The 27,823-nt window shown below is 38.0% G+C and overlaps 1 protein-coding gene and 1 non-coding gene across 4 annotated transcripts in view; both read left to right on the plus strand.

Moving 5' to 3' along the window:
* The first annotated feature begins 286 nt into the window (after positions 1-286).
* Positions 287-27,823, plus strand: part of IARS (isoleucyl-tRNA synthetase) — a 70,640-nt gene continuing 43,103 nt past the window's right edge. The window contains exons 1-14 of one of the 3 annotated variants that reach the window (XM_026046003.1): positions 287-477; positions 3,459-3,546; positions 4,940-5,059; positions 5,725-5,881; positions 6,342-6,461; positions 7,841-7,923; positions 11,262-11,379; positions 13,914-14,061; positions 15,173-15,260; positions 16,512-16,572; positions 18,094-18,189; positions 21,276-21,398; positions 22,512-22,603; positions 26,332-26,430. In XM_026046003.1, the coding sequence (XP_025901788.1) occupies positions 4,941-5,059; positions 5,725-5,881; positions 6,342-6,461; positions 7,841-7,923; positions 11,262-11,379; positions 13,914-14,061; positions 15,173-15,260; positions 16,512-16,572; positions 18,094-18,189; positions 21,276-21,398; positions 22,512-22,603; positions 26,332-26,430 (1,304 nt within the window). In that variant the 5' untranslated portion in view covers positions 287-477; positions 3,459-3,546; position 4,940. Of the gene's footprint in view, positions 478-1,775; positions 1,874-2,044; positions 2,062-3,458; positions 3,547-4,939; positions 5,060-5,724; positions 5,882-6,341; positions 6,462-7,840; positions 7,924-11,261; positions 11,380-13,913; positions 14,062-15,172; positions 15,261-16,511; positions 16,573-18,093; positions 18,190-21,275; positions 21,399-22,511; positions 22,604-26,331; positions 26,431-27,823 lie in introns of those variants that run through there. The other 2 variants (XM_026046002.1, XM_026046004.1) reach the window with 2 other exon arrangements.
* LOC112953146 lies at positions 4,074-4,209 on the plus strand. Its single transcript, XR_003250531.1, has one exon. It is a non-coding gene; the product is annotated as a small nucleolar RNA SNORA84 (small nucleolar RNA).

The following is a 27,823-nucleotide window of genomic DNA, read 5'->3' on the forward strand; positions in this document are numbered from 1 at the left end:
GCGTGTAATGGCCGTTAGGAGATGGGTGAACAGGGCGGCCCGAGAGGGTCGGTGCTGAGGCCGGCGGAGCCGCGGCCCCTTGTGCGGCGCGGCCGGGAGCAGAGCCTGGCGCTGGGGAACCGCTCCAGCCGGCGCGGCCTCGAGCTCGCGTGAGGCAGCGGCGCAGCCCGCGGGAAATGGCTCTGCCCGCCTGGGGCKCACAAAATGGTGCCCGAGCCGCCGCCCCGGGGCGGGGGGAGCCCCAAGGAGCCCCGTGGCCTGACTTAATTTTTATTTTTATTTTGTTTTAAGGTATCTCCTGGCCTGAGGGGAACTCCTGACCCAGGGAGTTGGAGCCAGGAACCGTTGGGAGTGGGCACTGGAGGAAGGAGGGAGCCTCCTGCTGAGTCCTGGCCTTAACTGCCCCCCTTTGATGAACTTCTGTTTTTTCAATAGAATTTGGTGAGAAAATCAGAGCAGAGCCATTCCTCTGGTCTGGTGAGTGCCCCAGTTATCCTTGCTAGGCCATTGGTTCCCCTAACACAAATATTTTCTGGCTTTAAAACTTTTTTATTTTTGATTTTAACGTAGTGCACTACATAACTTCCCTGTTCTCCCTGTCTTCATAGGTAGTTTGTTTGTGAAACACTGGAACTCTGGCTTGTGGTCCAAATTGTTCCAAGTAAAGGCCCTGCCTGAGTAAGGACAGTAAAATTTCACACATTTCTGTTTATTATTGCAGTGGAGGAGGGAAAAGTATAGAATATTTGGGGCAAACAAGATGAAAATCTCTGTGACAGAATGGAGTCCCTTCTGTCAACATCTAATTGCCTATATTGTTGCTTCAGAATATAAGTTTTAAGCAGTTGGTGTTCTCTTTAGAATTAATTATTGGTCCTTAATCTTAAAAGTCACCTGGGGATTTTACAATCTAAGGTGTAAAAGGAAAACAAGGTAGCAGGAGTGGTTACAGTTGTCTGAACCTGCAACCCCAGGAACCTGAAAGACCATTAAACAAGGGAGAGGCTGTTGTGATCCTTCCAAATCTCTTGAGAGTTTTAATAATAAGTATATGTGTAAAGAAACATTTTGTGAAGTGGTTCAAAGGTATTTATGATTTTTTTTTTTTTTTTTCCGGCTAAGTTGGGAGAAGAGTTAAAACTAAATCAACAGGAAACACTTTTAAGGTAAAGGCTTCCTCAAAGTATCACCAATGTATCCGTGTGCAGATACACTGTAACCTTGATGGTATAGAAAAGCCGGTAGTGGGAAGAGGAGCAAACTCTGAATTATTTATTCTGTTCCTCTTCTGGCTACAGTTGGAATCTTGAATCACATTTTACGTTCTCTTATAGAAAACCATGGTGAAATGCTGAGTTGAGGCAATAGTGCAGTTAGAATCCAGGCCCTGCTCGCTTGTAGTTCCTGACTTGTGTCGGGCCTTTCCTTAGCTTTGAAATGTGCTAGATACAATGTGGGTGGAAGGGATTTTGTGTCTCTGCTAGCCCGGATCTGCCTTCACCCGCCACTCGCTTTTGTCATGGAGGCCCGGGGAGGCCGAGGCCGCCATGGCGGCGCCTCTCCCCCCCCCGGCAGCCCGCGGGGCGCGCGGCCCCGCCCCTCAGCCCTCGCTGGCCAATGAGAGTGCGCAAAGCAGGAGGCGATGACCGCGCCTCGCTCGCGGGCCCCGCCCTTCMCACCGGGGCACGTCGCCGCGCCTCATTGGCTCCGCTGTTGCCGGGAGACCAGGCGTGGCCAATAAATGAGTGGCTTATTGCCCAGGCTGACCGTGCGCTGACAGGCTGCGGCGGCCGGGCGCGCCGCCGGTGCTTCCTGCCATGCTGCCGAGCGCGACGTTGCATCATCGGCAGCGGCGCGCGCCGGGCGCGCTGAGGTGAGGGGCGGGCGGGGGCTGCTGGGCTGCCCCTCAGGGGCTGCCCCCCAGGGGCTGCCCCCCAGGGGCTGCCCCCCAGGGCGCCGGGCGGCTCCTGCTCCGCGGCCGCGGGGACAGGCGGGAGCCGCCGCCCAGCACCGCGCAGGCCGCTCAGTAACGCGTTCCTGTGCTGCGGAGGTTAATACTCTGTAGGTTTTCGTTTTATTTATTTTTTGTTTTGTCTTTAACTGGTTAAAGGAGCTAAAGCGCCTGGCAGAGTGTATAACATCCCCCTTCAGCATCTTAATTCATCAGCTTCTTAATGGAGGGCAGCCTCTGAGGGAGTCGCACATGTGATGGATTTGATATTTTTGTCTTGAAGTGTTGCCMCATGTCTTCCCAAAACAAAAGAAAGCGTATTTGCTTTATTTATTTTTTTTTCCTAAAGCTGAAGTAGGGGCTGTTGAGTAGTAGCAAAAGTTGTTAAAAAGGAGCGTTTTACTGACTGACTTCATTTTGGATCCCTATGTTTAGTAGGTGTATAAAATCCAAGTTATTTCATGTCAGTTCTTGCACAAAGAGAGTTTGTGTTTTGGTCAAGGTAGTATGAAGATTAAACTGAAATTTCTTAAGCAGTTATCAGTTATATGCTAAAATGGCTACTTGCTGGGTATATATTTGTATCAAAATGTAGCACTAGTTCATGAGTCAGCTCACTCTGCGTTGATTTAGTTGACATTGCAGTATGAAAAGGACTCCTTTTTGGGAAACAAAAGTGGGCTTTTGTGCATCTCAGCTCCTAGTGTATACATCACGTCAGTGCACCTTGGGTGATACATTCAGATGAATTGATCTTGAAATCCCTCCAACCTATCCTCAGGTGCTAGGCTTGATTTGAATAGCTTTAATTTACTTTCTTAGATATCTGAAACTGTGGTGTCCTAGATTAGTTGTTAAAGTATGGCCTTGTTTCTTTATGTAGCTTCATTGTGTCTATCTGTTTTAAAAATGCTTGCCTTCTGACTATAAGATTATCATTTAAAAATGTCTGTATTCTAGAAGCGGTCTTACATTAAAGCTCAGTTCCTAAAAAAGGCAGAAATAGGGAGTCTGATTTCATGTGTAGAAGTCTGTGGTGTTTAATTTTGGGAGGGCGCATATAGGTGGAGAATAGAGGCTCTTGCTTACCCTTTGGAAGTGAAATTTTATGCTTACCTATGTCTCATACAGACTACAACAAAGAAGAGTTTATGAAATGATTCAGAGACTGCCTGTAAACCTCTTGAAATCTGGAACTCAGGATCATATCACACTGGTTGCTAGGTCCTTGGACATCTTCTGTGTATAGCATAGTGTGTTTTTTACTGCTCGTTGTACTACCATTAGGTGCACTTCTAGTAAAGATTGCTGCTTAGTCTTTTCTGATTTGCAGTGAATGAAATTAGTAATATTTTGTAATCCAATTTACTTTTAACCAGTCCCCACACACATACCACATGCTAAGCTTTCTGCATCTTTAAAATATGGTTTCACTTCATTGTTAACTTGCCAAAACATATTCTTACTTGCTTTTATGATTTTAACACTTTTATGTTTCTTCTTATAGATAAGAAAGCCAGCCGTAGTGCGAGACTGTAGTCCAACCTGTGAACTTTGACGACTTTCTTATTGAATGTTACTATCTTTTAGAAAAAGTGAGTGTCCTTTTTAAAAAAAAACTTTTTTTTTTTAAGGATTTTTCTCAGCAGGAAATGAACAGAGAGACTTCTCTTTGCCTGACCAAAAATCTTTGTGTTCACTAAATAAAGTGGAGTCTTGCATGGAAATGTTTCATTAACTGCATGTGTACAGTGTTTCATTTCTCATGTTGTCACTTGTTGAGCTGATGATAAGATTTTGTGATTCTTTTGTATTCCAAATTCTTGAATTGACTGTTTTGAGCTCTGTCTGTTGCGGATATGCCAAGTTATTCATTCATCAGTRCAGAAACTGGTTATGGTTTTCCCAAACATGATAGTCTTCACCTCACTTTTTCCTCAGCTACGGCTGAGATATAGATGAGCTGTGAACTTGTCTTGTCTTTTTTGTTATTCTGTTCTGTAACTTGAAAAAAAAATGCCCTGTGACAATCAGCTGGTAGGTATTAAGTCTCAATTATTTTTGTTTTTTCAATTCTGATAATCTTCCGTTCTGTGTTTGGAAAGTGTATGCATAAATTTGTGCCCTGTGGTTGCTGGACACTGGTTTCTATGTGCAGTGCTTCAGTTAATAGAAATGGGCCAAAAGTGACACTGTGATTTTACGCATGGAACCTGTGATACGTGAGCAGCCTCCATAGCCCGGTCACAGTCACAGACCAAACCTTAAACAGGTATTTGATGTATTAGATTTGGAGGAGTTGACAGTTGCGGGTCAGTTGTTAAAACCTTGTCCATAGTATTGCTAAACTGTGAAAGCTGGTTTTGTGGTTGGAAAGATGTTCAGTCCCATTTCTTTATTTATGATGAAGAGAAATGAGTGAGAATACTGGCTTTGGGAAATAAATTTGTGGGCTGAATTCTTTTGTCAGCTCAGTAGTCTCCAACTTGTGACCTTAGGGCTGTTAGCAATGTGAAATAATACTGTGTTGGGACTAACTATTATTTTTTGAAGAGTACACCAAGGCCTTTTCTGGACTGTTTCATGTCAGACAGACCATGATTCTCTCCCCTCTGCAACCTCACCTGCATAACAGATAATGAGTTTCTTGTCTTTTTTGATAATTTGGGATTATTAGTGGGAGYGAAACGACATTGTTAACATTAAAAAAAGTAGAAATGGATTTTTTTCCCCTTAAATTTTAATGTGGGGAGCACTCTTCTATTGTCTGAAACGTTAAGCTAGCAGATTTCTATGGTGTATGTGCATTTGTTTAATATGGTGCTTGCCTCAATGCTATACAAACAGGCTACTAAAAAAAAAAATGCGGCTTGGTGTCATAGAATTGTAGGGTGGTAAGTTGCATCATGATTTTCTCATTTCTATTCTTTTTTTTTTTTCTTTCTTTTTTTTTCTTCCTCTTCTTGTTTGGTTGTTGCTGTGAGAAAGAATGGTTCATCAAGTTCCAGAAAACATAACCTTTCCAAATGAAGAAGAGAAGATATTGCAGCTCTGGAAGAATCTTAATTGCTTCCAGGAATGCCTGAAGCAATCAAAGAACAGACCTAGGTAAGAATCTGATGAAAGCTCCAGCAATTGTTTGTAGCAATTCAGGATTGTGGGGAGTGGAGTTTTTTTGGCCTTCTACTCAGGTTAACTAACTGCTGTTTGCTTTGCAAGTAGCAGCATTGGCTAACATTGTCATCATATCGGTTGCTATTTATATTTCATGTTAAAAGTCTTTAAAAGTGTAGAAACAGCCATAACAAAACCATTTTCCTGTTTGATAAGTTTATGAGAAAAACTGCAGATGAAAAGGAGCAGCTCTTACCTTTGTTTGTCAACTCTGGAGCAGCAAGCTGGCATTTTGAGCAGTTCAGGAGAAGCAGGGTGTGAAAGTTGTAGTGTTCAGTTTGATTTTTTTTCATTCTGATAGCTGAGGCAAAGCAAACCACTATACACAGTTCATGCATTTCTACTTAAGGCTTAAGTGGCCTAGCAGTGTTATGGTGAACTTCCATAAAATCTTGCCAGAACTTGCTGGTAGGATCTCTATGGTTTGAAATATTCCTTCTATTCCCACTGCACTTCTGCCAATGTGACAGCTGTGCCGACCAAKAGAGGAAGAAACTGAGGTTGTCCAAGCAAGATATGAGAAGCATAGCTACACAGATTTACTTAGCATTTTTCAGGATTTGCTGGTTAGTTTTAATTAATGTCTTTCTGCACCTTAGGTTTAACTTCTATGATGGCCCACCGTTTGCCACCGGGCTTCCACACTACGGACATATTCTTGCAGGAACCATTAAAGACATAGTAACCAGATTCGCCCATCAGAGTGGTTTTCATGTAGACAGAAGGTTTGGATGGGATTGCCATGGTTTACCTGTGGTATGTGTCAAAAATAGACCTGCAAATATTTTCTGTTGCTTCCTCTTTACATTTTTTTACCTGCTCATCAGTCATGTATCTCTTCTCCTTGCGTGTGCCTTTTCTGCTGAAATGAAAGTTCCAAGTTCTTCACCCACTGTGTTGCTCTGGCTTTTTACTCTTTGTATGTGGTGATATCAGGTGCTTCCTACTGATTATGTCCCCCTACTCGCTCTGTTCACTACTGTAACTACTTTCTGTTTTATCAATATGCATTTCAAGTGGTGGGTGTTGGACTTTTTTTTGATAGTATACCAAGATTTTCCTTTGAAACCTCTGCTTATTTCAGGTGCAATGCTCATAAACTCTCAAAAGGATAAAGGAGGCCTTTTGGCTTTGATGTCAGAATGCAGAGAGAGATAAAGGAACTAGAGAAATCCTGAAAGTTTTTGATGATGTTGTTGGTTTTTAATGCTCTCAGGAATATGAAATCGACAAAACCTTAGGCATCAAAGGACCAGAGGATGTGGCAAAGATGGGGATTGCTGAATACAATGCCCAGTGCAGAGGAATTGTGATGAGATACTCTAAAGAGTGGGAGGTAAGTAAAATAGCAGTATATGTATCTGGAGTAACTCACAGCAGAACTTCATCTTGTGATCATGAATAAATTGTTTGTTTGTATGTTTATGTGTTTTTCCATGCATTTTGGATTACTAATTAAAATATTGTGAAATACAAGCTGCTAAGAAATTAAAGTTGGCAGATACAGCAAGCAAAATATTAACCGAAATTAACCTTTTAAAACTTTTTTAAAGCAAAAAAGAATTTCTCTATTTTCAAAAACAAGTGATTGCTTTGAAATAAGTTTTAGACTATAAATGAAATTCATTTCAATATCTGGTTTGTGACAGCACAGTAATAAATTTAAGTATTTTGGGGACTGTATTAGGAGAAATTTCTGGTGTTCCTTTTGGAAACAGTGTCTATTTTCTGTCTGGAGTGGCTAACAAGCCTGTGGATGTTTCTTGGGTGCATGAAACTTCTCAATTCTGAGACCAAATGGAATAACTCAACTTCTTCTAATAATTAGTATTATTATTTGGATTCTATATTTGGAATACCAGAGTGCCTCAAAGGACMGAAGCACAACTGGTGCATCTCAGGAGCTCGGATACTGTATGAGAATGTTGAGACAGAACTCACTTGTTTTGGTCTCAGTTTAGTAGTTTGACTGGTTGCTGTATATGTAACTATATCGGGACAGGTGCCTCCGGGCTTGGTTATTTGCAGAGCTGACAGTTCCTATAGTTGGAAAATTAGCAAGAGAGAACCACTTGTCCAAGGGAATTGCATAGCTAACTCATTAGTTTTCATGTTCAGTGCCAGCGGGCATAAACATAAGCTATCCTCGGATAGGGACAAACACCTGTCAGTTCGGTTCATATCCCTGGGAAGTCAGCAAGGTAGTTTGCCCTGAAATAACTTGGATACCTTGTCATAATGTACCAAATTCTCCCAGATTTCTTTGTCTCCAACTTTGATTATGTTTTGATATAAACCAGATCAGCTTTCCAAGGGAGTTTTAAGCTGAGTTGGTAGGCTGTTCTGTGCTCTGGATTTTGAATACCTTTGACTAGTAGGTATAAAAATAGAAAATAAGTTTCAGGCTCTTGAACTTCAAGAACTGAACTCTTAAAAAATTATCTTTGCTCCACCATTTTTATTTAGTAGTGTTGAACACATTTGCTTTTTACATGATCTAGATTTTGTTGTATGTTCATGGCTTCCTTTGCTTATTTTTGTCTGTTTAAAGAGACTAGTTTGAACTTGTCAGGCTTAAATGTAGATACATTTCAGTGATGTGGGCAAATACTCTTCTCTTTAAATCAAGCTGTTGTAGTAGAATAAATATTGGAAATGTACCATTTTTTTTTATATTCATGTGTGTTTTAAGCTACTTTATTTGTTTCTTAACAGTTCAATGTTACCAGGCTAGGACGCTGGATTGACTTTGAAAATGACTATAAAACTCTTTATCCTGAGTTCATGGAATCTGTGTGGTAAGTTAACTTGAATACTTTGCATATGCTTTACCAGTTCAGTTAAAAATGCTGAATGTTAAAAATCCTTCAGTTGTTGTCCACATGTGTTTACTGAATGGTGATGTGAAATAGGGAAGTAGTAGGATGTTTTGTTTTTGTTTAGTAAAATGTTGCTAAACTTCTCTTAATCATGAAATCTTACTATTCCACATCAGCTTAAAAGCAGTTTTACTGATCTAGTAATGTTTAAGAAATGGTATTATATTTCTACCTTCTTGTTGCTTTTAGTACTCTTATCTCTCCCTGACCAAGAAGTTGTTATCTAGACAATCAAACTGAAAATCTCCACGTGTTAGTATAGCTATATCAAGTTTACATCCATTAGAAGTGTTGGTTTCAGTAATCATCTAGTGTATTTCTCATAGAATTTCCTTATTTTTGAATTCCTTTTCTTTTGTTCTTTTAAGATGCTATAGCTTAAATTTAAATTAATTTCCAGGTAAGTAAARAAGACAAAACTGCAAATTAACTTCTTCAGTGACTGTAATCTGGTGACTGTATTGAACTAACAGCTTTATTGTGTTTTGATTATATGTTTAGCGGTGGCTGTCATATTATCATGTTTAGACTTGAAATGGTTTAGACCTCAGACATCAGATACATCTTATGTTAATATTGTCTTGTTCTGCAGCTATTGTACAGGTCAACACTGCTAGAGAACTTTTTAGTGTCTTATAATGGAGTTGGCTGAAAATGGCCGCTTGATGGTGGCTGACTAAAGTATAAGGCAAGTTTTTAGTCTGCTAAATCTTGACTTAGCACAAAACTTCATCCTGTTATGGATAAAAAGCCATAGTGTTTTGGCAGGCCCTCTGTTGGTGATTAGTGCCTCGTAGTACTGAAGTATTAAACTTGTGCAGTATTTAGCAACGATACGTGATGAATGTCATGGGTTCTCCGTGTCTTTAAAACATTTGGGGTTGATCTTTTAAGTTTTAATTCTGTAAGAGTGTGGATATTTGCTTGTTATCTAAATTGCTGTCTCTTCCATTGGCTGCCTGTATGGGTTCTTAGGCCAGCTGATTGCTCCCTGTGTGCTGCAGCATCAATTTAAATAGCTTTCCGCACCATCTAGTGTCCCCAGATGCGCATTCTGAACATCGTGGAATTTTTAACATAGTGGAAAGCTTTTGTAGACATGGTTCACTTCCAGATTCTCCTGTGATGTTTTCCTAACCTAATCTTTAATTTGTAATTAGTAATAGTAGTAATTAAGTTCATAATTCTTTTTTTAAAAGCCCCTCATGAGCTTGACAATCACTTTTTGATATTAGGAATGATTTTCATTTTCTTGAATGCTAGGAGTTTTCAGATCCTGAATTCCTCCCCCTTATTGTTTTCCTAATGAACCAGTTCTTATCAAGCAGGAGTCTTTTGGCTTGATTATAATTCTCATTATTATGTTGGTGTGGTTGCCTGAAGACAGCAGTTAAGATGGTAAAATACAAATGGGTAGTAATTACAAAATGCAAGGAGAGCTCTTTGCAAGGTTATCTGTTTGCTTGGCAGTGGGAAAAAATGAGAGTTCTTGCTTTGAAGTAGGGTAGCATAACCACAAGAGGGAGATGCTGGCTTGGAATTGTATCTTGGTAGCTCCATCTAGTGGTTCTCATTTCTGAAATTTGCAGTTGTATTTACAACTATATATCCACTGTTCCACAGAGTAGTTTCCTTCTACACTGACAGTAGGCAGTGTTCTTGAGAAAGCAGTGATATCCTGGAGATTTTTTTATCTAAGGATATTTTAATTAATGGTCTGAAAAGCAAGTAGCACAACTTCACTGTGAATACCGTCAATGTTATGGTCTGTTATACTGAGGTGGTAAGCCTCCATTTAAAATGTTGTATTAACTTTCATTACAACTTCTGCAGTTAGTTTGCTGACATGCATGTACTGAAAGATGATGAAGTCATATTTACTAACCATTGTTTTGTTTCTTTAGGAAAAGATGGATTTATAGCTGTGTAGATTTAAGTGGATGTGGTTCCTGTTGTAATAACAGAGAGACAATCATTGCTATGTTTTGAGTTTGGGTTGGGGTCAAGCAATCACAGCTTGTTAGTAGTCACCCTGAATACTTTATCATGGTATCTGTAAGTTTGGCCTGCAAAATAAGCCRCCTTCATTAGAGTGCACAGTTCTGAGAAGCCTCCGGGTTTGCCCCCCTGTAGCAGAACTTGCTGTTGCTGGTGCCTTTTGTACTTTATCCCTCTGAGACAGGTTTCCAATTATGTAACTTTCTCAAGTCAGTGACCGCTCCTAGGARATTTTGGAATTAATCTGAGGTCCCTTGATGAGCTTGAGTAGACTGAATGTCTGCATTTTCGGCAGCTCTCTGATCTATATTGTAGCAGCCATTCCAATTAAGATACTGTGTGACTTTCCATGACAGCAGCCAGTGCTTATCTTCCTCTATTGCGTCTCAGGCTGCAGATAGATATCAGTGTAATGGTCTGCTTTCATTTTGTGTCTTGAAGATTAGGCRTTCAAAAGTAAAAGACAAGACACTTAAATATAGACCTGGCTCTCAAGCACCAAATGACAGCCTGCAGAAAAGTGCTGCTTGCCAGGAGGGGGTTGTTTGCTTAGCAATGAGCCGCTTATCTGGAAAGGGGCATAGAAAAGCACACAGGATGATTTAAAACCGTAACTGAGGTAAAAAAAAGAATTTTAACAGTAGTGATATTTAACAATTTGCCTGTGCATTTTGAAATGACCAGACTCTGCAGAACACGAAATTCGGTCAAATGTTGGCATGGTTATTTAAGGCTTGTTTCTCCCACCTTTTCCTCTAAGGTAGCCATGTGCCCCTGGCAGTATAAGTCTGATTGAGAGCTTTCACCAAAGGCAATCAGTGTGGGGGTAGCTTATCTTTTAGCAGGTCATCAGATGTCCATGTGTTGGCAAAACCCTATATTCTCTGTATCTGACTGTTGCAGTGTTTGCTGCTTAAACTGTATTTCATTTTCTGCTACTATTCACTGTAAGCATCTGTCATTTTAACATACTGTGTTGATAATTTCAAGGAGAGATTAGGATTCAAAGATATTACACGCGGTGCTGAAGATTGCGTAAATAGAATTAAAGGTTGATGCACGAATCTGATCTTGGATGAGAGCTGAGTCTTCTTGTTTGGAGTGTTTAGTTGTGCCCTCTTGTGAAGAAATGCTCTTCAGATTGAGCCGTGTGTATACCCTTGGCAGGGTAAAACCATACAAAACAGGTCCCTACTTTGCCATTGGTTTATTGARTTTGAAACCCCAAGTGCTCTTCTGTGTTCCTTGTTTACTTCCAGGTGGGTTTTCAAGCAGCTGTATGACAAAGGTCTGGTGTACAGAGGGGTTAAAGTCATGCCTTTTTCAACTGCGTGCAACACTCCACTGTCAAACTTCGAGTCTCATCAGAATTACAAGGTAAGTCACTGTACATGTGCATTATACATAACTTATTCCTTCTATTTGAGTTTGGAAGACTCTCCTCCTTGGTACTTGGTTGAACATAAGCATCTTTGCACATTCCAAGTTGACAATAAAAATTCTGGAAAAATCAACTAATTCTTATTATGTTTGGCTGTTTGTTTGAATCACTTCATCTCTCCCTCCTTCCTTGTTCTTTTTGATCACTAGTTACAGATGTATAATTATAGTTTGCTCTATTCTAGTTAATTGCCGGTGTTTCTTCTGCAGACTCCTGAGAGGAGCATTGCGTTGTTGGGTTTTCATGGTAAATATCTATTAAGAGAGCTGAAGTTGTCCCTTTCTGTGCAGATTTGCAAAGGGGAAGGTCTGTAACAAAGTTGAAGTTTCTTGCGAGGGGAGTACCAGGAGTTAGGTTGTGTTTGGTTGTAGCAAAGTGGTATAATAATAGCTGTTCCAAGAATCTTTTAAGTTGTAAATTGTACTAGGTAAGACATTTCCTAAAGGTTGTAAKTGTAAAAAATAAAATAGCATGAATTAGAAAATGATCACCAAATAATGAACAACTGGATGCAGCTTCTTATTTCCTGCAGAGTTCTATTAAATTTTGAGAAGGCAGATCTTGTGCCTCAGTCTTCTGAAATTTGTGTTAGTGGACAAAAGTTTTGTATCCTCTCCTGCCCCCACTTAGGCCTCTATGCCATAAATCTGCTTTTGTTATGGCAGAAAGTTAGCACAAATCATGCATCTGGTCTTTTTCATGTTTTGCCTAGCAAAGGTTAATATGTTTTTAAAACAAATATTTAAATAGACTTGTAGTAGAATGCAGTCCACTGATATAAAAAGCTCTATATTGCTGTTAGGTCCTTGACTCTATTGAATAAACAGTGGTTTTGTGACTTAGAAAAGTGAGACAAAGATATCTAGATACTTGTGACTGCCTCGAATAGGGATGGCTGAAATAACTGCTTTCTTGGCTCATATTTATTAATTAGCAGTTCATATATACTCAAACTACTGAATTTTCTTTAAATCACAAAGCTTGCTTTTTTATGTATCTTTTTTCATGAAATAAAGCTCTACTTTTAAATCTTTATAAAAATATTTTGATGCTATTATTCTAGAACTGGTAGAGAGATTTACTCTTCTGGCACTTGATGCAGAAATAATCTTTATGTTTGTCAGAGGTGGTCTTTTGGAGAAGAGATATAAGGGTCAGTGAGCTAGCAAGAATTATTCTTGGCAAGGCCATTTTTTTTCTGAATTTGACTTTTTACTGATTGTATGGGGAATAAGACAGACGTTAGAGGAGCATGTTAAGAAACTGAATTGGGTGTCTAAAGTTGAGTAATCTGTGTCAGTATCTTCTTACTGAAGAGATGTAGCCTTCAAATTAAGACAAGTGTAACTGTGAAGATTACAAGATAACAAGATAACTGTTAAACAGCCATGTTATTTGGTAGTAAGAAAGTGTAATTTTTTATGATTTGCCAGATGCTTTTTACCATCTGGTCAACTTAGTGTTTCAGAAAGTGAAGTGCTGTCATATAGTAACTGGTAGAGACAGAATTGCAGTAATGGGTTAATCTTCCCTTGGCATTGAGTGCAGTTCAAGAGTTATGTAATATTTATGTTTTGACTGTTGACTGCACCAGATGTTCACAGAAAATTCCCTCTGGAACAGCCCTTAGCTCAGACATAAATAGCTGCTTGTTCCATGATGCAATTAACTGTTGCATGATACTGGACTGAAACCAAAGTGCCTTGTACTATGAAATGACAAGGTAACCTATTTGGATGTTCAGGCTTTATGTATGATAGTCATTTTTGTTAGGCATTTAAAACTAACTAGTGGAAATTTATTAATTTGAAGCTTCAATGTTTGCAAAACTAGATTTTCTTTCTAAATCTGACTTTCATAGGATTTGAAATGATTTAATAGGGTTGTACTTGTTTTAAAGGAATTTTTTGACTTGCTTGGAGATAAGGTTTTACAGGGTAGCTAATGAAGATCTCCTTCCCAGATATCTTTGCTGTCTTAAATACTGATATATTCTAATTACCCAGACCTTTTATTTTTCCTTGTTAGCTATAGTTTCTTACTAAAAGATTGCACTAAAAATAGCTTTTTTTTTTTTTTTAAACAGAATGCATCTTTAAGGGATGGCTATTCCTCCTCCTCCCTGGAGGAAAGACAGAAAAAAGCTTTGTGCAGCAGTAGCTGAGAAATTGCTGCTGATTCCTTGTCAGTTTAGGTTATTTTCACTTCTTAAAATGGGATTATAAGAGATACCTGAGGGAATTGGCACCCATTTCTCTGGCTTTTGGATAGCTAATTCTCCAAAATTTCATTGTTAATTGTAACTTTTTAAAAATAAACTGTGGCCCTGTCGGACTGACAGCTTGCAGTGGTATAATGTATGACAGTAACTTAATGAGAAAGCACAAACCAAAGAAATATTAATAGACACAGCAAACTTTTGGGCTCTTTTCTGGTTTATTTCCTTTGACTTTATTCTGTCTTATTTAAGGATGTTCAAGATCCTTCTGTGATTGTGAGCTTCCCGCTGGATGAAGATGAAAGTGCATCTCTTGTTGCTTGGACCACAACTCCTTGGACTTTACCTAGTAATCTGGCCCTCTGTGTTAATCCAGAATTGCAGTATATAAAATTGAGAGGCAAGTGTTAACCTAACGTGAATTATAATGAACGCTTTTTTTGGTGCCTGTGTTGATGTACTTAGATTTTATTCCTTTTATTTGATGCTAGGTGTACAGGACTTTGCTGGAATTGGATTAGGTATTATTGTGAAGGATGAGATAACCTTGCTGTATGGCAGGGTGTGTGTTCTTTTTTTTTTTTTTTTTGTTAAACCGTTTTTTTTTAATCTGAGTTTAAGAGCGGTTGCATAAAATCACAAGTAAGAGCAGCTGTTGTAACTACCACAGAGTCACAATTCTCTTTGTCTCAAAAATAATGTGGCTTTAGCTGTCCCTGAGTTGTTTGGGGATAAAGAAAGGCTCAAGACCCACAAGCAAGTGCTGCGTGGCAGCTCGGTTAAGTAACTGAGCAGCTTTGTGCTTTTGACACAAGGTGTTTCATGTCTGTCTCCAACTGACAAAGCGTGTTTATTCATACCATAATGTACGCCCCAACTATATACAGTTATCTCCAGTGCAAGAGTACATAGGCCCAAATGTTATGTCACTATAAGTGGTGCAACCAGGTGACCTCTGTCAGGAGATTGTCCGACTCAAGAAATGTATATAGCAGGCCACATGGGGTGCCTAAAAAAAAAAAAAAAAAATACACGCTTTTTCTTTTATTACTGTTTCAAATAGTTTTCCAGGGTTTGTAATCCCAGCCTTTTAATTGGCAAAGGAGTGTGTTATGATGTCTTCATTTTCACTTGGGAAAAAGATTTGGTTTTYGTCTTGAAATGCAATCATCTTTGATCCAGTCCTTCTTGATTTGCAAAACAATATGTGTACACAAATACATGTACTCTCTCTCACACACACACACATGCACACACCTCTTGTGTGAACAGCTGAATGTCAAGGCACTGGGTTTAGTCTTATGTATCTGTTTAAGCTTAACTTTTTAAAAGTGTTTATATTGAATGCCCATAGGGTTTTTGTTGAGGAAGAAATCCCACATAAATAATACTCATTGATTATTCTGTGTAGTGTTATAGCTAATGTGATACCATCTTGTATGAATTGAAAGATTTTGCAATGATTGCAAATCAGGGTATTAAATTGAGACTTATGCAACTTTATATTTTAGATAATGCAACAGGAAAGATTTACATACTGATGGAAGCCAGACTGATAGCATTGTACAAATCTGACACTGAGTATGAGATACTTGACAGGCAAGTACATAAATTACTATACATCTGTTAACTTCTCATATTTCTATAGATAGGAAATGAAATGTTTTGAGTTGGTGCATTTTGCAGTTACCTGAAGATGAATTGCTATGTGTGGTTATTCTTTTTGTTTATATCTTTCAAAAATCTGTAGAAGGAATTGAAATTTACTAGGACAAATTGATCTTTGATGAAGCAAAGCTCCAAATAAAACATAAGGTGGCTTTTTTCTTCAGAAAATGTTCAAGTCTGAAAACTAGGTGTGTTATTTCAAATGCAGAATGGCTTTTGAGCTTTTTTTTAAGCATTTAAGAAGAAATACAAAAAAAAAAAAAAAAAAAAAACCCAAACCACTGTCTCCAGCAAGCGAATGTTGTTTGTCTCTGTTTGACTACCAGATTTAACTAGCTAGTGGCATTTATGGCTTTTTGAAAACTGCTTATTTATCTTTGCTCAGTGGGTAAAAAAAAGAGTATTTAAAGTCGGGTTGGATAGCTGCTACTTGTGTTAATGTGTACCTCTTTTTACGAAGCAGTTTGAAGCTTCATAGCTTCATTCTGAGAATAAAAATAAAGATATGGAGTTTGGCTCTTCCTAAATTGCATTTTAACTAGGTTGATGGTAGGGCATGTTGTGTGTGAGTGTGTGGTAGTTCTCTTAAATGGAAGATTTAAGCACTTTGGGATGCTGGAGACTTGAAGAGCACCATAAACGGGCTATATCTGTTTAAATTTCCAGTTAGTCGTATGGGGCTCCCCAGTCAATCTGAGGAGAGTTAAGATAGCTAGTTTCAGACCTAAGCTTTGGATGCCGTAATACACAGTATCACGATCCTTTGTGCTAGTAAATTCTGTCTGATTTGGATTGGTGCTTAATTTTGTTGAACATACCAAGCTATAGACGACAACTCCATTTGAAATTACCTTCTTTTTTTTTTGAATTCTGAAGCTTCTAGTCCAACTTTACCAGAAATGTTTTATTAATGCTTTATTGATATATTTAGTGTGAAATGGTTGCTTGATTGAAAGGCGAGGAATAACCGTTGACTCTTACTAGAGATGCATTAGTACATTACTGTTTTCATCTTCTGAATTGTCAAGTATAGAAATGGGCAAAACCTCTTTAGAAAGTGCTATTATAACCTGCTGAGATAAAGTTCTGTTACAGAAGGGGAAAAGGGGAATAGGAAAAACAGCATTCTAACCAATGACTGAGCAATTGGTCAATTGTTAATTTGTGTGTCTTTCCCTTCAGATTTCCTGGCATTGCTCTTAAAGGCAAGAAATATAAACCAGTTTTTGAATATTTTATTAAGGTGAGTTAGGTCAGTTTGCTATTTAGATGTAGGATACAAATGCAAAGGTAGAAACAACTCTGTGTTTCCTGTTGTTATTACGTACATATTTTGTTACATGTGTATATACTTGTATGTGTATATGATAGAAGCACGCACACATATACATATTAAATCATGTTTCTAATAACAAGCCATATGCTTTAAGGTAGCTCTAACTCCTAGCAGCTTTAACTCCAAGTAAAAGGTTAAACAGATGGTGGACTGTTCTTTTTTTCTTTTTTTCCCCTCTTTTAAATATATCCAGAGTAAGAATTCAATCATGACCACTAGCATGACTTCAGATTACAGAGCAATTTCCCCAAAACATTAATAAATAGTCACTATTCTTTCAGTTTCTTGTCTGATGAACTTGTCTTTTGTTTAACTGCTCAAATTAAGAGAATGACTTGGCTGTGCACAAGGGAAAAGACTGCAAGTGTGTAACTATTAAAGAATTAAATGCTGCGCAGGATGATATCCATAAATACCAGAAACACTAGCTCTTATTCTAGCAAAAGCCTTGAACTGCTGCATAAATCTAGCCTAGTTAACGATAGCACTTCAGATGATWTTAAAATAAGCATAATAAGAGAAGGGGTAGAAAAAATGATGTATTTAAAAAATACATATATAAAGAAAATTAAATTCTTCCAAGACTTTAAATGGAATTACGGTACTGCTAGCAAAGCACCTCAGGATTCATTCATTTGCAGTCACCTGTGTAGGAAGCAGAACCTGTTATTTCTAGAGAAAGGTCAAACATAACCAAATCAAGTCAATAAGACTACATGTGTAAAGACTGAGAATACATCACTCTTTTTTGAATATTTTAGTGGAGCAGGTTGGCATATTCAACTTTTTCTCAGAGTGTATTTTTCGTTCTCAAAATATTCCTCTTCAGAAGAAGTCAAATCTACTATTCTCTAACAAATATGATTCAGTTGTCATTTTCTGCAGTAATTCTTGCTGCTTTTTTATAAACTGAGCGACAGAATATAGCTTCTTATTCCTGATTATCTACATAATGAACATTGCAGTTTTTTAGATTAGTACTTCCTTTTTCTTTCTTTTTTTTTCCTTGATACTTATAACATTCTTCTCTGGAGGTAATAATGGAAATAAACTTTTTTGGTAATTGGAACGTATGGTACACACAAAGAACTCTTAGTATAGAATGCTTGTGGTTTTCTTGATTGTATCCTTGTTTGTAGGAGCCTGTTGATTTGTATTCTGTTAGGCATTGAACCAGGTATTGATTCTAGACTTGAGGAGTAGCTGACTCTAGGAGACTTCCTAGGGTGGTCTTAGATTTAAATGTAAATGATGCCATTTGAATGATATGGACAGCCTGGGTGTCTCAGCTTTGGGAAATGGTTACATAACATTAGTTTTATCACTCTTTAATGTGTGTAATTTATTTCAAATGCAGTTATTGACTCTTGAGGATGGACAATTTTATGTAGCTCCTCTGTTCTAAAAATGCATGTTTTTGTGTTACAGTGCAAAGATAAGGGTGCTTTTACTGTGGTCGTAGACAATTATGTGAAGGAGGAGGAAGGCACAGGTGTTGTACATCAGGCCCCTTATTTTGGTGCTGTGAGTATGAACTATGCAGTTATTCTCTTTTTCTTCTCAAGTCTTCGATGTTACTATGAACTGTGTGTCAGGGTGACAGGGATATTAAAAAAATATAAATATATATATAAAATACAGAATTGAATTTTCATAGCCATTTCTTTRTATGTGCTCTTGTCTTGTGTGCTAGGTTAGAGATCTTAGTTCTTCTCATATGAGAAGTGAACTCACCACAGTATCTTCTGAATGTCATTACTCTTAGCTTTTTATAAGCTATTCACTTTAAGAAGAAATGACCTGTTGCACTGAGTGAAGCTTCGCTATGCTGAGTCATAATTCTGGATGATAACTGTGCTTCTGCTCAGCACATTGCTACTCTTCAGAGCTTCAGTTTCAACACTACATTTGGAATGCCAGAAGAGAGTCTGAGTCTTTTGTACTGAGACTTTATTCCCCACCCAAAATGCGACCTGCCAATTGCCAGCAATTGGAGATCCCTGAAGCAGCCACTATGTCATTATTTCCAGAAACTGCTGGCATTAATTGCACATTTTTTTTGTATATATTTATATATGTATATATATGAATGAATATATGAAATACCTGTTTTCTGTGTCATTTTGCTATATTCTTTCTCTGAAGGATGAACCTATTTTAATGTTTCATTTCCCTTATCAAGATGCAAACTGATATAAAGAGATGTCCCTGCATAATACAGCTGTGATAGCTTTTGCCAAATATGAGCTATCTCACAATATCAGGTAGCTTACAATTATTTCAGTTGGAAAGAAATCAGAATGAAAAAGAAAGCTCACAGAACAAGACAAAGCAATTAAAAAAAAAAAACAGGCTCTTGGTAAAGTCTTTGCATCTACAGATCATTATGACAAACTCAACAGCTAGGGCACTTGGTGTAGAGTTTATTTACAATTAACTTATTAAAATAAGCCCTATGAGGTGTGAATGCTCTGAGTGTGAGTCACAGATATCATAGTAATGTTGCAGTCTTTCCAATGAGTGAGAAAAATACTCTAATTTGTTAGAAAAGGTCTCAAATCAACCTTGTCAACTTCAATTTCTTGTTGCTTTTTATCTTTTCCAAACAGAAAAGATTTGAGTTATTCTTATCAATGAACTCTCATTTCTCATTTGCTTTTGCTTCAGTTACTCTGTGATGATTGTGTGTGTGTGTATAAATCTTTTGAGAAATCTGTGTAATTTTGACAGTCTTACAGAAGTGAATGCTGATTTCTGTCCTGGAAAGAAATGGAATTAGTCTTTTTCACCAGTGGAACTTAGCTGTTGTGGGCTTATGTACGTGCCTGGATGTGTTTCTCACTTGTGTTTGCTGAAGCAAACCTTCATTAAAACAAGTGATAGGTTAGTCTAGAAGATTTTTGCTTTGATGTTTGAGCCCTTCAAAAGAAAGGAACTAACCATAGAAAACCAAAGTAGTAGAACTCTTCATATATCATTGGCCACATCAGCAATGCAAATCAAACAGTACCACATCTTGACCCAGGTCCTCTGAAGTAGAAGGTATGTTATTATAGCTTTGCTGAGTTGTCAACATGCCAGGCTTTGATGTACCCTTTGCTGGCTGCTTCTTCAAAGGCTGTTACAGTTCACTGCCAAATCAGGGTTGATATTAGTCCTGTCATCTGGTTTACGTTTTAACACTGCAATCTGCTTGCTATATCTCAGTACTAATAGTTGCTGAAAGCTCAACTGAGGACTGGCTTATCTCAGTTCATCTCTTGACTGAAGTAGCTGCTTGACCAAAGGGAGGCTCCATAGGCACCAGGGCTGCCCACAGCATCCGAGAAGTAGGAAGGGGTTGTGTGCAGAGCAATTGAGCTGAAGTGGTTTCAAACTTCTACATCTAATGCTTTAGCACTTGTGACAGCTAACCTCACTGTCCCTGTAAAGGAGTCTGAGTAGGATGTGGGTCAGCTGGCAACATCTGCCAGCTCTGTCTTGAAGGAGGTGGGAACCACTGGAAACAGTGGATATTGTTGGGTGGATGAGATCTGGCATGTAATTGAGAATTGCCGTTGCTACAACCACAGAGAGGGTCTAGAAACCCTGCTTTGCCATTTGGAAGGGCTGAATCACCGTTATCTGTCTGATCTAGGGAAGGAAAATTCTGCTACCAAACCGTTTAAGCACTTGCTTAAATGATCTCCTTGATCAAGCTGGAAAAAATGCTTCAGAGTGCAACTCTGTCAAATAGCTGCTGTGTCCTTGTTTTGCAAAAGGTAAATGAGCTCTAAGCATGGAGGAGGCTGACTGTTCAGCTGCAGCCTGGTTTGACAGACAAGGTCACAGCAGCTTCCATTTTACATAGCCAAAAGTAGAGATTCTGTGCCCAAAGTCTTCCTTCCCTGTCTAGTCAGATCAGCAATTTAAGAACATCTAAAGTTCAAAAAGCCACTGAGCTTGATGCAGACTGAGGATTTTTTTTTTTTTTTTTTAGGAGAATGAAGCAATTATGTGAATGCAGAGGGCAGTTGTTCTCCTACTGCTTCTCCTGTTAACATCCCCCATCTAGACCCTCAGTAAAGTTCTGGCACCTCCAGGGCAGCAAAGTGGGAACCCTGGGGGATTCCCTGACTTCAGACTTGCCATTCAAAATTAAAATGTTGAGAAAATAGGATTTCTTATGTAGAATTCAGGAATTACATGGACTAAAACAACCTACCTCATGAAAAAGGTCACCCAGACCTGTGCGTTATGCAGTCTTTATTGCCTGGAATATAATAGTCATGGAGAATTGTCAGTTACTGTGCAGTAATAGCCTGAAATTGTTGCCTGCCTGAGTGTGCATCTAGATATCTACGCAGAGGCAAACACACATGCGCGCTCTGCTGTGTTGGGAGAAAATGCATGCACCCAGAGAAGAAACTTTCATCACAAATAAAAGTACTATCTTTAAAATCTCTCTTTTCCTATGCATATTTTGGAATAGTGATGGCTGAGTATTTTGCTATTCCTGTCTGGTCATTGCATATAATGTTTAATATTTAATGTTTAATTTCTCTTTCCAGGCAGGGGTGTATTAACCAGTGTTTTAGATTTCTATAACTTTATACTTTTCTCTCTTGCAGGATGATTACAGAGTCTGCATGGATTTTAATATCATTCAGAAAGATTCTGTGCCTGTTTGTCCTGTTGATGCATCAGGCTGCTTCACAGCAGAAGTGACTGACTTTGCTGGACAGTATGTGAAGGTTGGTGATTTTGGAGTAGTATATGATTATTTAAGATAATGTTTCTATGAGGTAGAAGCTTCTGTTTGTTTACTTGAATGGCTTTGTCTTGCATATATCCTTGGTTTTTGAAAAAACAAAGAGCCTTTTGATACTTTGTCAGGTTTGTTTATTACGGTATTTGACAAATAAGGAATTTGTTATAGATGTAGTCTATAGGCCTGTGTGCACCAGAAGGTACAGATGTCAGGGAAAGTTCTCCAAAGTAATTAAGTTTACACAAGTCTTACTGTACTGGTTAGAGGAGAAAGAACAAGTCATTTCACTCTAGTTTTGGGAAATGTTGCCTTGTGAATTTACTCGTTATTGAATGCAAGAGTATCCATATGAAGGAAATTCCAAATTATTGCAAATAGAAATCGATAGACAGGAGTGCCTCATTAATTCTGTGTCCTCAAGAAGTAAGCTGTTTTTCATTAAGGTTCCCACTGCTACAGTCAGATTGCAAAGCATATTCATGTGCAGTTTACTGAAGGAAGACTTAAAATCTTGTTTTATCAAAAAATTGGTGYATTTTTTCCCCTCTTAGTGTCTTGGAGACATTTGTTCAGAAGGTTGTCTTTGAGTATTAATGCACARTCTTCATCCCTAGCTCAGAATATCAATGTCTGCAGTAAGTAGGTAGCTATAGAAGGCACAACAACTTCTTAACTGTGGTCACATGTTAGAGGAATATGCTGTTGTGAAACCTAAATTTAAGATATTATTTCATGCAAGTTCTGGTTGGTATTAGTCAGGTGCAGGTAGTCTAGTGCAGGTAAYTTCTATTTCCAAGTTCTGTGCCTGTTGAAACACAGTGAAGGATAAGATGRGGTTTCATGTTATACCAAGATTTTGGGAGCAAGTAATTCTCTAGTTTGAATGTTTTGTTATGCCTGCACATCTGCACAAAATATGTAAATTGTATAGGAGCTTTCTGAGTCTTGTGTGAATGTTAGGCCATTTATAGATACAAGTTTTTGTTTGCTTTTTAATTGTATAGGGAAGACCAATCCTGTAATAGATTTCTGAAATAGTGAAAGATATATTCCAAGGAATCTTCTCCAAGGAAATCTTTTTATTCTGTCTTTTTAGGATGCAGATAAGAACATCATTAAATTACTGAAAGAGRAAGGCAGACTGGTTCACAGCAGTAGTTTTAAACACAGCTATCCTTTCTGCTGGAGGTAAGGAGAGAAATGCATATGGCTTTCAGATGAAAGGTTGTAACTCAGTAGTTTCATCAAAAATGTCTATTTTGTCCTTTCCCTTAACCTCCTTGTACTTTTTTTTATTTAAAAAAAAAAAAAAAAAAAAAGACTGAATGTACCATATGTCAAGACCAGTGGCTAAGAAATGATCTGGTTTGGGGCTAAATCCAAATTAATGAAGTTCAGTGTAAAAGTCCAGTGAATTTTAGAAAGTCATCAGGTTTAGTTAGCGTGCTATGTTTAAAAACTTTTGGKTAAGTTTTAAGAAATACTTTAAAGTCTAGTTTAATTATTACGGTCACTTGAAAGTTTTGATAGACATATCTGATATATTCAGCCCTTGCATTGACAGAGGTAAAAGGTTTCTTTAATGCTRCCAGGTCAAGTGCTTTAGCAGTGAGTATTTCTCTTTATAGCCGGAATAACCTTTACTTGCCTTTCAGGAGTGTGATTGTGGGTTTTTTTTTCCCCTCTTCYCCTAAGAGCTCTCTAGAGAAGAGAGGGGAAGTGCTCATCTAGTGTTACGTCCTTRGTGAGTTGGGACACATTTTGATAGATGATATTCCAAAACCAGGCAAACCAAGCTACTGTTATATTTTTCTTATGTAACAATTCAGATTTACAGTCATAGGCTTTTGAGACAAACCAGTAAGAGAAGTGCTGATTCTGTAGAACACACTTAATCCTGCCACTCTGTTGACATTTTTGTTGATTGATGATAAGTTGCAGGCAGCACCTAGCAGCAAATTATCTGGTGGGAAGAATGGAATAATGGATTCAGCTTGAAAAGCTCATTTCGCTGCCATCAGAAATCAAACCATAATTGGAATATGCTAAAAGTAGAAAAGTAGTTCTTGACTTCGAACATCTTTATAAGTTATTTTGATTAATGTAGGAAAACTTTGAAATTAGACTCTGCTACTTAATGTACTATTGTTCATGYTTCTCCCTGAAACCGGGCAGTTTTTAAATCCTGGATGTTCTTCCTTCTATCCATCATAAATAAGAATCCTTCTTTGCACTATTGCCTTTTTACTGTGATATGTAGTAATTGTCTCAAATTTTAAAATTTAAAGGAAAAGAACCAGACAGCTTGATAGGAACCTGTCAAAGGACAGTTTTCAGTTAGAATTCTCCTTTATTTGGATTGCTGAAAAATCCACATGTCTCAAACTAACACRTCTGCCTTTGAGGTCAGGATAGCCTAAGTGCTCAAATGGTTTAGAGAGAAGGCAATATAAGAACCCTAAAGGACAGCAAAGGTAACAGCTGTGGCAGCTGTAGTGTCCATTGCAGCTGCTGTGYGTTATTCTATTTAGAAGCAATATTGGAAAGCTCCATTTTTGACACATAYGATATTGTTCTTTTAAGCCAGTGAAAGCAAAGCAAAGAAGCATTTTTTGTAGCATTTGATCGGTATCTTTTTTCTTAGATTACAAGCCAATAGAAAAGGAATAACATGAGAATAATGTGTGTTAAACGTGTGCAGTACATAAACATGAAAAAAATTGGTGAAGATGTAGTGTTCATTCTGCCTGACTTTTATCTCATGTCATGTATAAAAAGCACCCCCCCCCCCCCCGCCCATCCCGCTCCAGGGAGTGTTTTATAGCTCTGTTAAGGGACAGGGAGCTTGCCTAGGTGCTTTGGTTCCTCTGATTCAATTCTAAAGCATGCACTTGTAAACAAATGGTGCTGCTGCTGCTTCACCAAAGCTGGTGCTGGTCCTGAGCTTAAAATTTATCTCTGTGTGTGATAGGATGATACTCTAAAGATGGATGGTATTAAGCATACACTGTAAAGCTGCATCTCAGAGTGAAGAAGCAAACGTTTTGAAGGTGTTGRAATAAGGTGTTCTTGTTAGATTTTTGTCTGTTTTAAAGCCCGTGTCCTTGAATGGTGTTTTTCACTGCATCATCCAGGTGTTTTGCCTGAACTTTTGCCTGAACTTCTTGTCTCATCTTTCACATATTTATTTGTTCAATGTAAGCTCAGGGTTAATGTAAGATACAGTGCACAGATCCGTTACTGTAAGTACTCCTTGAACTCTAGGTAGATGTACCAGCTCTTACTAGCATATGAMGACTAGTCCTTTCTATGTGCTCCTATTTAAATTTTGTGTGATTATTGTATTGCCCAAAGCATAAAAAAATCAAGCAAACAAAAAACCCACAAAAGAATAGTATGGAAGAGAATTACTATGTCTCTTTTTTTCTTAATCATTTGTTTTAAATGTTTAAGTAACTGAGTATATTTTTAAAAAGCTGGACTACATTTTGTCTGTACTTGAACATCCTCTTTCAGTTTTCACATCAGCATTGCAGCTGAGTGCTGTTGGAGACTTGGCTCTGCTTCTACATCCAGTTTTGTGCTGTTAATAAATTGAGTTGGTCGATCTTGGTCCTTTGTGAAGTATTGAGGCCACACAGATCTCAAGTTAGACAGTTGGGTTGAGGTTGGACTTGGACAATTTTATGGCAGCATTAAGAGTTGTACAGAATCTAACAAAACATTCAGGTATTTCATCAGACAATGTCAAGAATAGGATGTGTAGAGAAAATCAGGAAAACAAACTTGTATTATGTGTAGTACTCCCCTGACTTCCAATGATTTTTCAAGTAATGGATTTCCTGAGCTAGCATCACCGCAATGACTGACTTGAGTAACGTAGATGTGTTTGTGGGTATCTTTCCTTTCTTTTTTTTCCTTTCCTCTCTTTTTTTTCTTTTTAATTCACATTTTGATTTTTAAAAATTTATTTTTATCTTTAATAATATATTTTACTGAGGGGATCTAGCAGATCTACTTTCAGGAAATAAATTCCATTTTTTTTCTATTTAGCAAGAAACTCATTTAAGGCTCTGAGAAGTGGTTTGATTTATGTGGAATGGGGTAAGCCCTCTTCAATTTAGGTAGAGAGTTTAGGCATGTACCCATCCCTGCCTTGAGGTCTGTCTGGGTAGCTTTTCTGCTGTTCTATATCAATGCAAAACATAATCCAGGAACAGGGATTTCTCATTTGGTTTTTAAAGAAGAATTTCACCTGTCACTCCTCATTAAGAGGTAACGTATTAATAACTGGGCAAAATCTCCCCCATTTGGTGAAGTAGTGCTTGGCAGAACAATTATAAAGTAGAAAATATTCAGGGAAACCCCATGCTATCTGCCTTCCCTTAGAGGAAGAGAGTTCTCTGTGGGTGCTTTGGGTGCTCTGTGGGTGCTTTGAATGGATCAAATTTAGGGATCAAATGGGTACAGAGTTATTGCCCCAGCATTGTTTTTTGCAACACACTGATTTGACCATCTCCAAGACAGTTGTTATCAGATTTGAATCTCATTGTTCCTAGTAATTCAAAATCTYTTATGTGATGATAATTCATCATTCTTTAGGACATCTCAAACAAGATACTCAATAAAACTATAACATACTTTTGAAGTACCTTGTAATTTCCAGCAGAATATTTGAAGAATACTTGCAGAAAAAGAGTTTTTATGTAGCAGTTCATCTAAGTGTAATGATTTGTGTAGTAATAGTAATAATTAAAATATTACTTTAACTGTTCAATTTGAAGTATTGTTATATTTAATTCARTCTGTGGAGAAGAGTTTGAGTTGTGCAAAAATGTGTTTTAAAGAACACTTGATAAATCCTACAGCTCTGAAAATGTTTGTTTTGATCTCTTACCCAACACTTTCTCTTACAGGTCAGATACTCCGTTAATATACAAAGCTGTGCCAAGTTGGTTTGTGAGAGTGGAGCACATGGTAGAGAAGCTGCTGGAGAATAATGCACAATGCTACTGGTAATGTCTCTTGCATCTATTTCTTCTTTAAAGAGATGAACAACAGCGACTTTATCACTGTCAGTGTGCTAATTTGGTATTGTACTTCCATTYGGTCTTTTTGAATCAGTATTATTAGACTGGATCTAGCTCTTAGCTGTGAACAGCCTCTTATCTCAGGCTGCTTGAATGAGCCTCAAAATCTTTTCACTGCACGAACAGAGTTGTACCCTCTTCCTTACTTGCTTCTTAGAAGTCATTTTTTACTTGTTAAAAAATTCCATGAAAAATACATATTAGTGTGTAATTAAGGTTGGCTTCATACTAATAACTTGCAATGAAATACGTTGCAAGATTATAAAAAGTATCTTCAAATCATGTGATACAACCCCAGGAAGTTCAAACTGAGAGAAGAATTGCAGAAGAATTTTGATGTGAGGAAGCCTGGAAATGCACTGTTAAGCCACCCAGACAAGCTCACTAGAGGTCAGTTCAGTCAGCTAAACTCTGGCTACTTAAGGTTTCAAATTAAACAAATTTTTAGACAAACTTTTTTAGTTTATCTTGTTCTTACAGGGTAAGGTTGATGCTTTACTAGGTGCATCTGAATTAAAACAAGCTCCTCTTATTTTGAAACATGTAAATTCATTTTCAGTGGTTTGAAAAATACACTACAAGTGGAATAAAAATCTCCACATGCGTAGAAGGAAAAATATTTGTGTGAAACATGCAAGAAGAAATAGAGAACAAATAGTCATAAATTATTTAAAAGCATTAAATTAGGTATAAGAAAGAGGGAACTATTAGAGATTGAAACCGTTTGGAGATTTGGTGGTGGGGTCTGTGTGCTACAAGTGCACCAGAAATTTGTCTTTCTCACCTATATAACTTTTGCTTTTCTCCAGCTTGTCCTGTTACCTTCCCTCCCTTCCTTCCCTGCCAAATTAGTCTGTGCCTGAGCAGTTGAGATGGTGAAAACCGCGGAGGTCTTTGCTCAGCGGCACTGTGTGCCTTGCTATCGTTTGTCCTTTTGCTGCAAGGACTGCAGCAGTCAGCACTCTGCTGCTCTGTGCCTCTGACCTGCAGCCMTGGTTGTGTTCAAGAAGGTGACTCAACTTGTAGCGAGCAATTACAGATTATGTTGTGTTTCTTGGTCGACAGTGCTTGGCAATTAAGTTCTCCGTGAGCAGCTTCTGCGTAACTGCTTACCTTGTACGAGTGCTGTAAATGCTGCGATATATGGGAAAAGTTTAGTGAACCATGTATAGACTGTTCAAAAAAGTTGCAAAGCTCTCTTGCTAATTTGCAATAAGCACATGCTTGATGTGAAAGAAGACTTTATAGATTACTAAGTGTTGCTTTCATATTTCCATAACAGAACATACTGTCATGCTACTTTGGGGGAAAAATAAGC

This window comes from Nothoprocta perdicaria, unplaced genomic scaffold, assembly GCF_003342845.1.
Source record: "Nothoprocta perdicaria isolate Ctin4 unplaced genomic scaffold, notPer1 scaffold_42, whole genome shotgun sequence".
Lineage (NCBI taxonomy): Eukaryota > Metazoa > Chordata > Aves > Tinamiformes > Tinamidae > Nothoprocta > Nothoprocta perdicaria.